The sequence below is a fragment of the Apteryx rowi genome, unplaced genomic scaffold (assembly GCF_003343035.1).
Source record: "Apteryx rowi isolate R43461 unplaced genomic scaffold, aptRow1 scaffold_2, whole genome shotgun sequence".
In the NCBI taxonomy this organism is placed as follows: Eukaryota; Metazoa; Chordata; class Aves; order Apterygiformes; family Apterygidae; genus Apteryx; species Apteryx rowi.
In genome coordinates, this window is record NW_020448307.1 from 5,492,542 (window position 1) to 5,509,541 (window position 17,000).

The 17,000-nt window shown below is 47.5% G+C and overlaps 1 protein-coding gene across 17 annotated transcripts in view; it reads right to left on the bottom strand.

Annotated features, from left to right (window-relative positions):
• KLHL3 (kelch like family member 3) overlaps positions 1-17,000 on the bottom strand; it is a 61,581-nt gene that overhangs the window by 26,841 nt on the left and 17,740 nt on the right. For 9 of the 17 annotated variants that reach the window (XM_026063161.1, XM_026063162.1, XM_026063160.1 and 6 more), the window contains 3 exons: positions 12,179-12,295; positions 9,095-9,201; positions 3,444-3,565 (listed from right to left, as the gene is read on the bottom strand). In XM_026063161.1, the coding sequence (XP_025918946.1) occupies positions 3,444-3,565; positions 9,095-9,201; positions 12,179-12,295 (346 nt within the window). Of the gene's footprint in view, positions 1-3,443; positions 3,566-4,478; positions 4,501-8,936; positions 9,073-9,094; positions 9,202-11,017; positions 11,097-12,178; positions 12,296-17,000 lie in introns of those variants that run through there. The other 8 variants (XM_026063173.1, XM_026063171.1, XM_026063177.1 and 5 more) reach the window with 6 other exon arrangements.

The window sequence follows — 17,000 nt, forward strand, 5'->3', positions numbered from 1 at the left end:
TTTGACCTTCCATCATCCCTGAACCATTCTAGTACCGAGTCTATTGCCTTGAAACCCCTCTCTAAAAACCAGGCTCCAACACATAAAGTAGAATTGAGCTGGTGAGGGCAATTCTCACCCACATAACCCCAACAGGGTTCGAAGAGAATATTTTTTACCACGCAAGCCTAGTGCTCTTCCTCATGGAGCTAGAATGGACCAAAAACCCCCTTCACCTGCAGGCTTAGGACATCCCTTTGAGGAAAAATTGCATGGACCTCCCAGTACATCACCATATAGATGATCACTGGAACTGACTGTACAGACCTGGCCCCTTGTATGCACATCCCTCCTTATGCCAAAAAAAAAAAAAACAACAAAACTTTAGGCAATGAAATGAGAAGCAGCTACAAAAATACATGCCTGCAAAAACAGACTGTGCAGCATGTTCGGCCTATAAAAGCAGAAAACTAGTTTTCTACTAGAAAAGAAACAACAAAAACGGACTGTGAAAAGGCTTGTTGCTGTGAAGTGCTGGACGCTGTTTACCATCTGAGAACAACATTCACCCCCTTGCTCCCACGCTACCTTTGCTGCTAATCTTTTTCTCACCTCAATTCTGCTCTCATTCCATTCCGCCCACTGACAAGATCCTGTCTCTTCATTTAATTGCCTGCTTTGGTAGCTTGGCTACATCTGCTCAGTTAATGTCATTTAGCAATCTTTTCTCTTCTAATTTCTGGAAAGAAATTACTTGGCACCTATACCCAGCAATTGCTTCTTCCAGCTGTTGAGGAAGTCTGTAAAACCATGCACTGAATACACCCCGGCCCTGCTAGGAAGTCAGGGCTCACGGCACAACAGCGGAGAACTTGGGAGGTACCACCTGAGGAAGGAGAACGTCTAGCCTTGCTCAAGCAAGACAGCAAGCAAACATTTCACAGTGGAAAAAAAAATTCCTGAAACAATGCAAACTGATGCCATCAAGGCATCCTCCAGCTGGACGGCTGACACGATGCTGTACAGCAGGAGGATGTGGCAACATAAAAGACCAAAACTGCTCTCTTCTTCCTAAAACCGACATTGCTAATCCAAACTGCAGGCGGCGAGAATCCGAACACCTCGTTATTCACGTCCTTTGCCTTCGCTGATGTGAACCTTTCCAATGAATCATAGAATATTCTTTTTCCGTAAACTCTTCCTGTGGCCACACAACAAACCCTACAGTAGATATTAACCTATTTATTCTGTTTTGGTCAGTGGCAAAATATCTGGAGACAGGATGGAGATTTCTCTTTAAACCTTCTATTGATTGGTTTCTTCACCAAATCATATTAAATTCCACACAACATCTTCAACATGGATATTTTTAACACACAGTAAAACTTACAGTAGTCAGTTAATCTTGTTTTAGATCAGCTTCATTTCTTAGCTCTCATGAATTATCTTACTTCTAGTTTAAAGAGTTATTCACAGAGTGGTTATTTAAATTAATCATGTAGAGAAAGCGCCTGCTCTATCAGATCAGGAAAAAGCTCTATTCCTAAACCTCAGTATTCACCAGACTCCTATTTTTGATCTTACTGTCAGAGAGATGGGAGTCAAAATATGAAGACAGGGCTCTTCAACTCTTTACAAAGCCCTAGGTCATCAGAAGGCAGACTTTGGTTAGATTTTAGTAAAAAAGGTCGCTTTCTGTTGGAACAGAAAAGGTAACATCCGGACTTCTTGGGGCACGTCTATCCCGTCAGTTAAGAGCAGGACTGAGCTGGCTCCCAGGCCAGATCCAGCTCCCCTACGCTGTTTATACGCAGGTGCAGCTGGAGTTGAGCATCGAAATGCTCGCATGGGGGAAAAGCTAGGGCATGCCTAGTAACTTAAAGCAAGTTTCATTCAATCCGACTGACGGGATCCAGAACGCCAGATGGTATCCCGAGCTCTGCGCTTCCCACGTGCCGAGTGGGTGCTTCTAGGCCAACTAACAACCAGCAGGGTAGAAGGAAAGCATACGTTTCAGGCGACACATGGATATAGTCTTCGTATTTCCTACAGGAAGAAAAACCAGCTTGACAGCATGCAGATAGCAATTTTCTTTCAGCAATGGAAGATCTTGGTCCAAGGAACTCCATCTGATTTGCTGCTATGAATTACGAAAGTAATGTAGTATCTCAGCTCCTTATGAGCCTGCATATACTCCCTAACTAAAGGTGGGCTACACACTGGACAGCTAGCCCAAGTGACCTGCAGCTGGGTTTGAACCCTCAGCTTCCTGCTTTAAGAACACCATCAGCGTGTCCTCCCTGTCAGTACCCCAGCTTAGGGCCCTGCTTGCAGCCTCACTGTAGGGTCACCAGGGTCCACACTCCTAGGGGGATGCAAACAAGCGCCAGGTTCAGAGCACAAATCAGAACATGCCAGAAAGTCAAGCTTGTAAAACTGCAGGGCAGAAAGGGAGAGAAAAGACACACAGATTTAGACTACAGCGAATGAAATAGGGTTTAGACTAGAAGGTAGACCTATCTCAGTTTTGCCCAAGAGCATGCAGGAAAACCCACGTTACAGGAGAGCAAGCACCTCAACCTTGTGCCTTCTCCAAGGAAAGGAAGAGAGAAGGGGCTCAAAGCGCATGTCCCATACGCAACAAGAACCTGATTTCAAGCAGTAAAGGGTGGAAACAGTAAAGACTGTTGATAGCCTGTCCAATATCCAGCTCACAAAGAGGAAGACAACAAACTCATATTGCCACTTGCAAACAACAACAGGGAACAACGGAAAAGCATGTCTGCACACAAGCTCCCAGCACCCTCTCCAGAATCCAGTGACTAAGTGCACAGCTGTTTTCTTACGATAAATACAAGCACAGTCAAAGAAAAAGCCTCACCAGCTTATACACAGTCACGACCATGCAACACAGACAACAAAACACTCTGAGCATCCCGCTTTATCTGTAGACTGCCTTTCAAATACTCTTTCCACTTCTAGATAAATATTTACCTCAAAGAACTTCAAGACAGAGTGCACACATACAAAGAAAGGAAGAATGTTTTCATTTTAACAATATAGTCTACTCAAAGCTCTGCCAAACAATTCAAACTACCCAGAAGAATTTAAAAACTAACAGTCAGATTCTTCTGCCATGACCTTAAAACAGCTATTTGACTCGCTGCTTGTTTGAGTGTATTTTGACCTTCGACAGACTGACCCACAAGTCATCACAGCTTCTTGGAAGGCAAATGCCTCATCTCATTAAAAGAGCATGATATAAAAGCTAAATGCAACATGACTTAAGTGCAGGGAAAGCAACAAAGTGCCTCAAGACTAAGCAGAGAGTGGAAGCAGCTCTTTTCAAGCTCAACTTTTTACTTTCTACAGCCTGAAGAGATCACTCACCCTCAAAGTACCTGTACCTTTGAGTTTCAAGCTTTTTACTTCAGTTTCCAAGGAAGCGGTTGAACCAGACTTACCTGCACATTCTCTTCTGTGACCTCTATCTCAGCTGTGTAGATGTAATCAATCAGCTTCCTCAGTGTTTGCCCATCAACGTCTTTTATTTCAATCTTCTTGGCTTTACTTTCAGACATGTCTCCTGCAATTCATTTCAAAAGCACAGTTAAGAGTTTGCTTTGAAAGTCCTCTTTTCAGACCCTTGCTCCCCAAACATCCAGCACATATTCCTGGTATCTCGCTAAGAGACTACCTGGATGCTATCCCTGATCATCTAAGGGCAAAGAGCAAGATTCTCAAAGCCTCTTGATACCACCTAAAAAAACATCTCATACATTTAGACACAGCAGCGTAAGTCAATAAACGCAAGAGGCTGATTCAGAGGAAGGCAGCTAAATCCTACTCTGGCCAAATTAAAGCAAACTTTTCCCTGTGTTTAGCCGATCTACCCCATGCTGAGAGCTCTCCTTCTGCTCCACGACGTGCATGCGGCTCCACAGCCCATACACCTCTTCTGATATCCCTCTTAACAACTGGAATTTGTATATACACATAGATGAGAAAGTTGCCACAGCTACATTAGGCTGCTTGGTGGTACACCCTACAATAAATGCGAAGTAGTGCAACCCTTTTTCTTTAGGAACTACCTCAAACCTGCCGAGGAAAACAAGCACACATGTCAGCAGTTACATACCATGTGCCGCAAGTTTCTCTCCCAAATTATCCTGCTGTAACCTGTCCACGCAGTTATGCCTTATGAAAGGCATCTGTGCTGAAGATGTACTGCTCATCTGTCTCCTTCCCAGCCTCACACCTCGGAGGCAGCCTTTGCATCCAAACCATATCCCTTCTCCAAATACATAACTTAAACCCCCCCAAAAAACAAACAAAAAATCCCAAACCCTAGAGGTATACAAGTAAAATCCATATCTGTCTAAAAGTCTAGGCATGAACCTCATGCTTTACGCACACCTTCCCCATCCCCGATATGGCCAGCGTTGAACCTAACACCATGCAGGGACCATATGCACAAACCCTGCGTGTACTAGGAGTACCTCGCGGTAATAAATGCATGTTGTGGGAAGGACACAAAGGGCTCCCAGGGCCCCCTCTTTTAATGTCCACACGCAGCAAGCGACGTCCCACATTCCAGGTTTTAATCAGCAGAATCTCGAGAAACACAGAAAAGGAAGAACAAATTCCAAAATGGAAGAAAATTATAAATGCAAAAATAAAGCTAAACAAAGGAGAGCTTGAAGAAATGTCAATTCTTAAACCAGGGCATGAATAATCACTACTTTAAGAAATCTGGTGACTCAGTATTGCTGTGGGATTAAGAGGAAAAATAGTTTCTGCAGCCTAAGCGAGAAGTAATTACAGCCTACACCTCCGTAAAGCGCACGGCAAGACGTGGCCAGGCACGTTAAGTGCACAGCACAGGGCACAGAGTCAGATGCCAGAGGGGGGACCAAGCTTGACCAAAATCTGCATCCTCAGAATTAAACTTTGCTGGCTTCACTTATGCTGGTAAATAGGTAAATGACAGGAGTGGAGTCAGACCATAAGTATCAGAAGAGCCAACAGCATCTTATGGGAAACGTAGGCGAAAATAGTATTTGCTCCAAATTCCATTTTTAAAATTAAATAATGAAGTTTTATCCAGAGAAGTACATGAATACAAATGTACAAGTACAAAGGGATGATTGACCTACATTTGTGATGCCTTCAAAGCACGTAGAACTTTTAATTGATGGAATAAACATCATCTCCTTCACGCACTTCCTCTCCCAAAATACCAATCTCCCGAGATGAGAGGGGGATTCTGAAAACAGGCCAGTTGACAGCAGCCTAAATGGAGTCTGGAGCTGCTTTAAGGAGTTCCCAGATAAAATCCCCTGCCTTTATTTGTGCATCCGAGCAGGCAAGAAGCAGAGCAGCCAGAGCACCGATACATTCATTGAAACCAGAGGGGCACGGGAGACACCCAGATGCACTCACCCAGCGATCAATACAGAAATAGCTTGGAGGGACCGATCCGATAACATCATCTGTCTTTGTGGCACTCATGTGACACAGCCAACAAAAATAAAGGCTGCGTGGGCTTCTACACCCACCAGCAAGCTGCTAACCCCGCGTGCTAACGTCCTCCGCTCTCTCCAGCCTGGTAATATTCCCGTGCGCAGTCACAAAGCAGAGTCTCACGTGCTCTACCCCGCGGCACGGCGAGGAGGCGCAGCGGTGGGGCCCAGCCCCTCGAGTCACGCTGGCGTAATCGCGTGCCCGCGGCTCGTCAGAAGGCGCCACTCCTGCCACGTCTCCCGGGCTGAAGACGATGCACGTGCGCTGGAGGAGGAGCTGGTGGCAGGACGGGAGAGGGCAACCAATGTTCCCACCTACCTTTGCACCCAGATCAATGCACCTACAGCCTCCAAAGCACCACCATGGGCATCCAAATGACCGAGTGAATTAAGGCATCTCATCTTACATCCCTTTAAAAAATAAATAAACAAACTTTAAAAGCAAAAGAACCCAACTCCTAACGCATCTCTGACAAGTCAGCCTCAAGCCTTGCTCAGCCGACAGGTCAAAGCACTGGTGTCATCTGACATACATACGGGTGGCGGTGAGAAACAAACTGGTGCAGGGCTTCACTGTGCAAGGTGCTGCACAAACCCCATCCCACAGGCTAAACAGAAGCGATGGATAAGAGGGAGCAAAGACGAGTAAAACAGCCAGGCTGTTCTCCCAGTTTGCCCCTTTTCAGGGAACGCGCTTTGCGGACGCCAGCCCCTCACGCAAACAAGCCCTTCACACATCCCACTGCACACTCAAAACCGCTTTCTCTACTCCCTTTCCTCCTTACGCCTTTTTTTCCTCCCAACAGCAGCCCAGCCAGCTCCTCTTTCTTGCTCTGTCACAAGACAGACCGCAGTCAAAATCGCAGCGGCTCACGGCGCCTCCTTTACCCAGCGCAGCAGCTGGCCCGGCTTCGTGCTTCCCGCGCCCCCGGGACGCTTTCCGGCTCGCAGCTACAGCTTGCGCTATCTCCTAACTCAGAGGGATGTGCCGCAGGAGGGGAACGCCACAGCAGTCCTCCGCGCGCCGAGGAGAGCGCTTCGAAGCGGGGCGAGACCCGAGGTCCTGCCGCCTGCCCCCATGCACCGCGCAGGAACGGTCCCAACCGCATCACCGAGGCATTTACCTTCCTTTCTGAAGTGATTAGGGTTTCTTTCAAATGGATGGAAATCACTGCCACCCATCATCCCTATGGAGCGGGGCCAGCAACAGAGCGGACCACCCTCCATCAGAAATGCTCTAAAAAAAGTGAAGGAAGGGACACTGAAGTAGGAACTACCAGGTCTAGACTCCCCTTCAGCACTGGAAGGTATAAATGGAAGATGTGCCTATTTATCTGAGGTCTCCCCAAGGCTGTTTTTAAAAGAAATGCCTAACCAGAGGACACTAGACGGTACAGGAGAGATGACAAGGTCATCACAAGGTCATTCATTAATTCGAAGCCAGGCCTGATCTCGAGACAAGGGCTGCAGAGCAGCCATCAGACGAAGGGTGGCTGGTCTCAATCTGGTTCCTACCGTTCACAGCTTTATGCTGAGCATTGGCTGCTCTCTTCCCTTCCACACCTTGCTCCCAGGTGCCAGCGGGATTGCTCAGGTGCCCGGTTCCTCCAGTAAACGGCTCAATCTGACTAGGATGCAGTGGGACGCCGCGTGCAAAAACCGCTCCTACGACCGTTGGTGCCGCACACGTCCCGCAAAGACACCCACAGCAGAGCTGCCACGTTTCATTTCTCACCTGCAATACAAGAAACTCCCCCCAACTAATAGCCAAGCTGTGATTTTAAAACATCACCCTCCCGCCAAGTGACGCAGCGGGAAGGAGATGAAGCACCCAACCTTTGCAGCCGCAAGACCCAGACCTTCGAAATTCAGGACCAGAAGTGCACCAAGAACCGGTCTTCGCGTGACCTGCTGCTCAGAGCGTTGTGTAACAGGGGCGAGGACTGGAGCCGCCGGAGCTGTACCAGAGCCAGAGGCAGCCGGAGCAACAGCCGCATGACCGCGGTACCCGATTACTGTTTAACTCACAGCGTGAAGCATTACCAGGCCCAGAGAAATCCAGCACGGACACACCGGCGCAGCCCCCCCATGCTCAGGATGGCTGCTGTCCCACTCGGATGACCCCCAAGCATCAGAGGGCTTTCCCAAGAATTTTTACTTGTTATCAGGAACGAGCATCACAGGGACTAGCGAATCCACCGTTAATGTCCAATTCCAAGACGCAGTTCCAGCTGCCTGGAAAACACCAGTGCTTTCCGCCTCAGAAGTCTTGCCAAGCAAATAAAGCCATCGGGGCAAACCTCAGATCTCGTCTAACATTCAGACATCTGTTTACACCTGAGCGATACAGGCTTGTACATTTTAAACGCCCTAATTGCACCCCATCCCTCTTTGTGCAGCCGAAACATTATTCTTTCTGCCACAATTTCTGCCTGTCTCCATTACAGAGGGGGGAAAAAGGACTCCGAAATGCCAAGCTTTTTCCTGAGAAATACAGCTTTCTGCTCCCAGCGAAGCAAATCAAACCAGGCCTAACGCCAAGGCTTTTAAAAGGAAGAAGCATCCACACAGCTCCTGAGTCTCTTTGAAAGGGGCTTCCTCCTTCCCTAGGCCACAGACCAAGGAACACGAAATCAGAGCAAAACCTCACTTACGCACAGCAGCGCATCAGGCTGAAGCTGAGGGACCGTAACCACCATTCCCTGGAACATACATTCATTTTCTTTGTATTTGGCTACATTAGTTCCCCTCCTGGAAAGGAGGGCAAAGAAAAGGAAAGGAAGCTGTGGAGCTCCCAAGCAGACAAACTTTGCTAGAGCAACTTCAGTGCGTTGGTCATTCCTTGGTACTGGCATCGCTCTCTTGGCTGCCCTCTCGGGGCACAGCCTCTGAAGAGCATCCCCGATAGGGACCACGCAATCAGAGCACGAATTTCATCCTCTTCGTCCCTTCACACCAGGGTCGCATCTGCCATTACCACACAGAGGGCTGCAACAGCAGACCCTGCAGAAAGGCAGAGCCGGCAATACACAGCGGGACCACGAGAACAGCCGCCTTATTTCAGGCAGTAGCAAAAAGTGCCATTGGAGATCAAAGATCCATGACTGAATAAGCATCTGCAGGGCTAGGCCTTGAAACTACAGCTTCTGTGCCAGGAACTTCTTTGATGTGCACCATGAACATTTAGGGCACGGCACACGTGCTTGATATTAACAATACGTGTTTTCATGAGTTTGAATTCTTTTTAAGGAAAGAGAAAAAAAAAAAAGAAGAAAGAAAGAACGAACCAGCGAGCCAAACCTCATAGTAGTCATCCCGTGACCCAGATGCTACAGACTCCCTCATACCCATAACACCCTGCCTCGCTGACCCTGCCTCAAGGAAATTAGCCAAAAGATGACCAAGATCATCCATCAAGCGTAACAAACTGCAGACCTAACTGTATTTCTTCTCTTCCACGGAAATCCTTTCTCTAGAGGCCGATGCCTACTTCCTCTGCTGCAGGTCCTTCCACAGAGACACAGTCACGAGTCTCTCAAAATCTGCAACGGCCCGTTCAGCCGGAGTGCAGTGATTGCCGTAGAGAAGAGTACCTGTAAACATGGCACAAAAATAAGGGCTGCAGGCCGCAAGGACCACCCGGTGGGCTTCCATCTCCACAGTTTCAGCCACAATCACCACATCACAGAGGAGCCGCTTGCTGGAAAAACACCAGAAAAGACAAACGTCATTTCAGAACTCCCGGGCGTGCAAAAAGCTACGTCAGTGCACCCTGAAAAAGTAACCCAAAAATCCTACCACTTCAGAAAAGGTACCCGAGCCATAATTAGACACCGAGGCTTCTGCCAAATCCCAGTGGAAGGTCCTCTTATCCTTCAACTACCAGCTCCTATCAGTGTTTGCCTACAAAGCAAATCCTGCGTCCTTCCAGTGGTGCTGCCCTGCTTGCTGTGGGGCTGTAGCTGTTCTGTTTCAAAATAAAACATTTGGAAGCCGAACTAGACATACGTGCTTCCCAAAGAATGGATGGGTAAAGGGACTCCCTCCGGCTATCAAAAGAGTAGGGCTCAGAGAAGGTACAAAAGAGCTTAAGAGCTTGGGTACTACCTCGAGGCAAGTACTGGCAGATCTCTAAAACAAGACAGAGCCAGTGCAAGGGAATACTAGCAGTGCTTTGATCTTTGCACGGTGCCCGGAAAGGTAGAGCAGGAAAGGAAGTTCTCTCTGCGCTTTCTTCCTAAGTCAGGCTTGGTGCAGAAAGAAACGTTTGGCCCATGAGCACCCAAACCTCAGTTCTGTCCTGCCCAGCACGGAGCAGGACCGTGCTGCCTTCCCTGTCGTTCTCCCCACAAGAAACAGTCAATCACCAGAGTTTATCAGTGGTCCTGATAAAACTTAAGTTTACCGCATGAATTAGGTTGGGATTGAGAGGCACCGAGATAAAACAAGGGGTTTCAGACAGAAACCAAAACACTTCTGAGCTCCCCCACTGACTCATTGCACAGCTTTGGCAAAGTCACTTCATTAATCAGTGACCTTTTCCACCAGCCCCGTGTACGTCCTTTGAGGATTCATTAGTTAATGTTTGCACAGGACTTCTGAGATGCAGACAGCTAGAAGTGCTCAGCCTCCCAATAAGTCGGTTTAAGATCTCTGAGCATACAAATGCAAAATAAGGGTGTTCTTTTCAAATGTCAAGCCTGAAAAAAAGATCAGAGTCAGTAAATCTAGATGTTGCCTTCTCTTCAGAATTGCTTATCACAACGCTGCATTTTTTTTTTTCTTTAGGAAACTGCATATCAAATATGCACAGAGCTTCTAATGGACTAGGTATGTCTCCCTCCTCTCCATCATGCATTGAAATACATAAAATTATTTGTGAAACAGAGGGTTATCGTTGGAAAATAGGGAAAAAATAAGCAAGAACAGATAGTCTGTACTCTACGCTTACCCCAGCGCGGAATGCACGATGGTAAGTAGGGGAGTTTTTTAATGGTCACTTAATGGAGGCCTTCTCATTCCCTTCAGCTTATCTATATCCATCTAAAGTCTCTCTCATGAAAATTAATTTGATTTATATTTGGAAGTTAAACATTTCAAGCGAACAACCTATAGCAAATCAGTTAAAGGTTCAGCAAGATTTTTCTAGACCTTCTGAAGGCATTAGAACTGAGGCACTATTATTCAAGGTAGCTATTAACACTGATTGTTGACAGCTTAACTGATTGCCAAGTTCAATGCACAATGCACGGAGACATGGGAACTGCATATTCCAGAACAGCAGCAGGAGCTGAGAAAAGGAGTACACCCAGGGGGGGAAAAAAAATAAAATAAATAAATCCAACAATAAACAGGTGCTTTAGGGCAGCTTCAACCTTATACGCTTTAACATGTCAGTATTGCACAAGATCTAGCTAAATACAGACGCATTGTCAGTCTCCAGCTATTCCCACTACGCTCCAATTAACAAAGGAATAATAGTAGCACAATAGATTTCTGAATATAGCTGCACAAACCTCTATTTTCAGATCTTTTGGTCTCAGTACAAAGAGAGGACTAGAGGGATGCCAAGAAGAAAACATATTCAGCTTCACGTAACTGTTACAAAGGAAGGATATTTCCATTTTCTGCTCCTTAGGCACCAACTGAGAATCGCTGTCAAACATCTGCGGAGGGAGATATTTCTAATCCTTCTCTGCGCTGGAGAACGTGTGCATTAGGAAAGTACTTAATCCACAGAAGAGAGGTGGCTATTACAGCATCTTTCAGGTACTTAGAGCATGCAGGAAGAGTGAAGTGTGCTACCTGCTTTCACCATAACATCTGCATAGCGAGGCAGCATGTACGTTCACGTGTCATACTAGAAATATAGGAATTCTTTTAAAAATTGGGTTAAGTCTCTGTTTGAATCATAAAGGGCTCAAATGAACTAGCTGGAAAAAAGCTCACTAAACATCTATCTGGTTCAAGGGATGATAACAGCCAAGAAACAACTCAGATTTAACCACTGCCACCGCACAGCTGACGCAATGACAGGGGTTTCTTAAAGAACGTGTTCGCTGAGATTTTGTCAACCTTCCTTCTCCCTGTACCCACACAGTTGTGCAAAGGCACCACAGTGTTCTCCTTTAGCCATTATCAGGATTTTAAATTAGCAAATATGGGTCTAACATTCCCCTGAGGTTTTTTTCCCCCTCCTACTTGGAGTGCTAAGCCCAGAGCGAGCGACACCGCTAGTCAGCGAGACTAAGAACAGCGCATTAGTAATCCTTCATCTGTAATTATGTGGTGTCTTAATGTCTGTAATGCTCTGTTGCTGGTTTTCAGACCATTAGCTCAGTCAAGAGCATAGTTTACAGCTGAACTTGCTGTAAGTAATGGAAAACACCAGATGAAGTATCTTTCACTAATGGAGGACATTGCTCTGATTTTTTTGTGCTTTTGAGACACAGCTGCCTTCTTTCTGACTGAAAGATAGGCAGGCGTGAGACTGCAACCCAGCAAGCGATGGCCGTGTTTTAACTGCCCCTTCCTACTTGTTCATTAACAGCCCCCATGCAACCACTAGCTGGGACAGAGGTGGCCCAGATTTCTTCCAGGTCTCCCAGAAGCCCTTCTGTTCCCATCAGCACACTTCCGATACACCGGAGAGGATGCCCGCTAAGTGAAGAGTGTACCTCCGTAACTCGTTCATGACCTTGAACGCCTTTCTCATGTGCGAGGGGTTGACCGTCACCGTGCGCTGCTCCTTTTCATCTTCGGCTGCCTCAGAGGACCGGGAACTCTGCTTAATGCTAAAAACAGGGATTAAAAAAAAAAAAAAAAAAAAAGGAGTAGAAAGTTTGATTCAATGACACTAAAAAAAATGAACCATAAAACCACCGCACGAGGCAGTGCACGCACGGAGTTATCTGTGCGCGCTAGGCGGCCCAGGTTGGCGTACGAAGAGCATCAGAGAAGGCAGTTACCCCTGCGCGGATGCCGAAAGCCAACCAGCCCCCGCTTCCATCAGCGGGGAGGAACACACAAAAGCGCCGAGCCCTTGGGGACAAAGCCCAGCCTCACAGGCTTCGGTCCAGGAAAGCAGCGTAAGGGGAAATTCAAGCCAAAACCTAATTGCCTCGCTGAATAGAAATAGACTTCAGCACCGGGAACTACAAGAGCACCACGGACACTTTAACCTCCGCACAGAGACACAGAAGTTTAGCTTTCAAATTCCCGTCTGAAAGACGCAGGCATACAAATACATGACTTGCATCTTCTTCCACAGAGGCAAAACCAAAAAGGACCTTTAAAAGCACCTGCACAGCTGCCAGAGCATTAGCTTCACTGCGGCCCCATCGCATTCCCATTCCAGAAATAGGTCTATTTAATGTCACTGAAACATGCAGAAAGAATTATTAAGCTGGGATTTCCTATCAGAACTGCGCGCTACAGAGGTAAAGTAAAATCAGATGCACCCAATTACATGCTGTGTTTAACCAGGCCAACAGGTGCCTAAGGCACAAACGCGTCCTCGTTGCTTTGCGCCGAGCCCGGGCTCTTCATCCAGCATTGACATAAGGTCAATATATCTACCTCCATGATCTGAAAGCACGTGAAATCACTCGGAGCTAAGGGTTTCCATCTGTGGGGAAAAAAGCCCTTTACAGCGAGGTTACGGTTTGTCGAAATCCGGAGCCCGTTCCTCTGACCTTCCAGCAGCCACCTCGTGCTCCCTCCAGGAAGGACCCGCCGAGCGGCGGCCAAGCTGCACGCGGCGGGGTGCCACCTGCGTACCGAGCGGCCCCAGCTTTGTGCCCCGGACGCAGGTGAGCCTGCAAACGCCCCAAACCAGCCCCCTCCGATGCCTCCACTTCGCTGAGCAAGTCAAGCGGCTGCAGGCACAAGCGGAGCAGCGAGGCCGAGGACAACGTCGCTCGGCACGCGTCCCAGGTGAGGGAACCGGCTTCCCAGACTGCATGAGAGTTATCACCTGTAGCTCGTGCATAGAGTTACCACGGGTTAAAAACAAAAACCAGAAAGAAGAGCACCCCGTGCCGAACGCTTCGCAGGCAAGGGGCTGGTACGGGCAGTGCAACGAGCAGCTCCACCGTGCCCAAAGCGAGCTGCCCCCCTCCTGCTCCTGCCCGCACCGCTGGCAGCCTCCGCGCGGCGCAGCCACCGACTCGTCTCCTTGCGGGAACGCTGCCAAATTCGGTTAAGCCTCAACGGTACATCTATCAAAAGCCTGCGCTGCAATCTTTGGCCAAGTGCAATTTGACCGCGGCGTTCAAAACGCCAGCGCAAACCCTTGCTTTTTTAACCGATAAACCTTCCCTTGCGGCACGCCGGAGCCCAGCAGCGAAAGAGGAGGCTCTGAAAGCGCAAGTAGCTTCACTGAACTTTTGGTCTCCAAAGCTGAAATGCTGACAGGAAGCCAGCAAAAAGAGAAAAAATAAATAAAAGAAAGTGAAACCGAAAGAGGGAGGCAGCAGACACCTGCACGCAGGGCTCCGGGTGGGAGCAGCCGGCCCCCGCAACCCGCTGCTTTCCCTCCTGTTCAAAGACTGACCTTACGGGATCCAAAAATCAACTGATGCAAACAAAAATCATGAGGTTTCTTGAATAAGAAAGGCGCCCTACCGAGATTTATTAGCATTCCAGCGCCGGAGACCAAAGATTTGTATTTTCAACCTTTTCAACTGGCAGGAGATGCGGTTCAAAGGACCCAACAAGTTTCACCGAATACCGAAAGTAAATGTCAGATCAACCAGCCTTCATAAAGCTGCAACTCGATCAATATTTGTGTGTATGCTTTAAAAGCAAAAATCTCGCTTTGGAATTTTTAAAAAAGATGGATCGATTCCTCCTAAAGAGCACGAAGAGTAACTTTTTAAAGAGCATCCTAAAAGACGTTCTCACACTTGCTAGCAAGGGTGGATTTCAGACTTGGTTACCAAGTACCTAAAGGCTCACCATAAAAAAAGTTCTGCGCATAGTCTGGTGTACAACTTGATTCAAAAAAATCAGGATATGCTATTTAAAGTTTTTCCAAATGACTCACATAAAAAATACATTAAAAAAAAATTAACAGCTAAGTGCCTTTAACTCATCTTTCAGACCGACTCATATTCCATAGATTTTTGTACCATTAATACAGTGAGGACGTCTTTATCTGGAAGAGAGATTTCACACCACCATACATGCACTCTCTGATATCGCTGACACATTTCCACCATAAAAATGCAAGAACCTAAACGATCCGAGTAAATGAAATCCGCCACAAAGCAAAAGTCACCCGGAGAAGACGAAAGTAATGCATTACATGACACTTTTCCATGTTTTTTCCCACACCACTAGGAATTGTTCTACTTAGGAATTACTCCATTATTTTACTAAAGGAACAAAAAAAAAAGAAAGACCAAAGCTCTCTAATCAAAGGTATGGCTGGGAACACCAGGACACGCACGGGTCCCTGTGCTCTGTAATCAGACGTACTTTCCCGTAAGCATCTTCACGTTGGAGCAGCGATGTCCTCCTGCACCAGCGGGACTTGCCAGTCGGGTGCCAGGAGCAATTTGTTCTATTCCCGGGCCATCCAAGGCCACGCAGCGAGTGAACAGACAAACGATTTAGCTTCCCTGGGCCGGATTAACAAGCTTGTTGGGGCACAGTGGGATCCTGCCAAGCTAAGCAAAGAGGCAGAGCACCAACCCCTCACCACCACCACCACCACCTCCTGCATGGTCCTCCTTCCAACTCTGCCCCCACGTAAAACAGATGAACCTGATTTCAGAGACCCGAATTACATCAGGGAAGCTAATCAGAAGCCCCTTTACACCACTGTCCTCCTCTCCAAGACATGACCAACACACCAGTGGGGCTTGGCTCAGGCTACCTGCAGGGGTGCAGCAGGTCCCGTCTGAGCTCCAGCTGCATACCGACCAACAGGAAGGTATTTTAAAAACCCATAACCCGTAGCTCTGCTGCACGCATGCATTAACTATAAAGTTGGGTTGCCTTAGTTACCAGCAGTAATTACAGATGTCTTTGTAGATTACGAGGAAGAATAAAAGCCTTCCTTAAAGCTAAACTGTCCCCTTGGAAGGTTATTACTGTGCAGAGAGCTGGTAAACCCCAGGAACGAAAATCCTGACTCAGCCAAAAATCAATTCTACCACTGACTTTACTGGAGTGAGAAGTTCACCCGAAAGAAACAGCAGTTTTCAAATGAGCCTTCCTTCAGCGGTGGACAGGATGGGCTTCTGCTCACACTTTTGGGGGAACGTCCTCGGGGCTCAGCTCTTGACCTTCACGCGGACACCACGAGCGTCTCTCCCGCAGCTCGACCACACTCCCGCGTTGGAGCTGTGCTGCACCACCCCAGGGCTGACCCGGGCACTGCCGGGCAATCCTGATCTCTCCGGGAGGAAGCAAGCCAGGACAGGACCACCAAGGCTGGAGCTGCTGAGACACCTCGGGACTCTGCCCCTGGCGGAGAGCTGGCCTCTCATGCGCCATGGGACTCATGGACCTGCGCACCTCTGTGGGGTCGGACAGCTCCACCGCCAGCGTCCGGAGCCACGGGAAGGGAGCAGCCACTGCAGGAGCACGGCCCCCAACGCTGGGAACGGGGCGGGTGGTTTGTCCCCTCCAAGCACCAAGGGGGTTTTGCCACCCGAGGCAGAGAACCACGTGAGCATCCTTCTCAGTGGAGGTCAGCAGAAAGTGCTCGGTTTAGAGAAATCGGTAAACGCACGTGCTGCTTGCAAATGGCTTCATCTCCCCATGGTCCGAAGGGTTTGGACACCCGACAACCTCTCACGGCACATAAAACCCGGAGAAAAACAGATGGCAACATGCAGTAGTGACCTTCTCGCTCTCATGGACTGATGCTTCGGAAGGGGCAGAGCTAAGGTTACTTGGGCATCCTGACCCGGCCTTTCATAGCTTTATATCAACTTAAAAGCGGAGAGACATGTTAACTACGAACGTCCTAAACCTACAGCCCTTCTTTTGCGGATACATCACAAACATCGCTGTAATCTTAACTTTTTGACAGGTTTGACATAGTTTTGATCTAAAAACTTAAAAGATACCCAATAGCCATTGCTAGTCTTCAAAGCTGAAATGCTTCTACTAAGATAAATGAAGACCAAAATAGTAATTTAGTCTTAACAGAATGGGGAAAAAAATAGCAAGTTTTACTTTAATTGGAGTAACTTTTTCATGCAGAATCAATAACTAAAATCAAAAATACATTATGCCTCACGGTTCCATTCCCCGACTCAGACATATATACAAAGTAAGAAAAGGATGTCAGTGTAATGGCGTATTAATAAAATCCCAATTTCTAGAATTTTCTTTGGGTATATAAAACGATGTTAAAAAACGCGACTGAAGGAGTTTAAATATCCAGACAGATGGATTTGAAAGGGTTTCAGAGCAACATATTATCATGAAAATATGTTAGAGGGAGCATAATAGAAAGGACTTTTTTGTTTTGATAATAATATT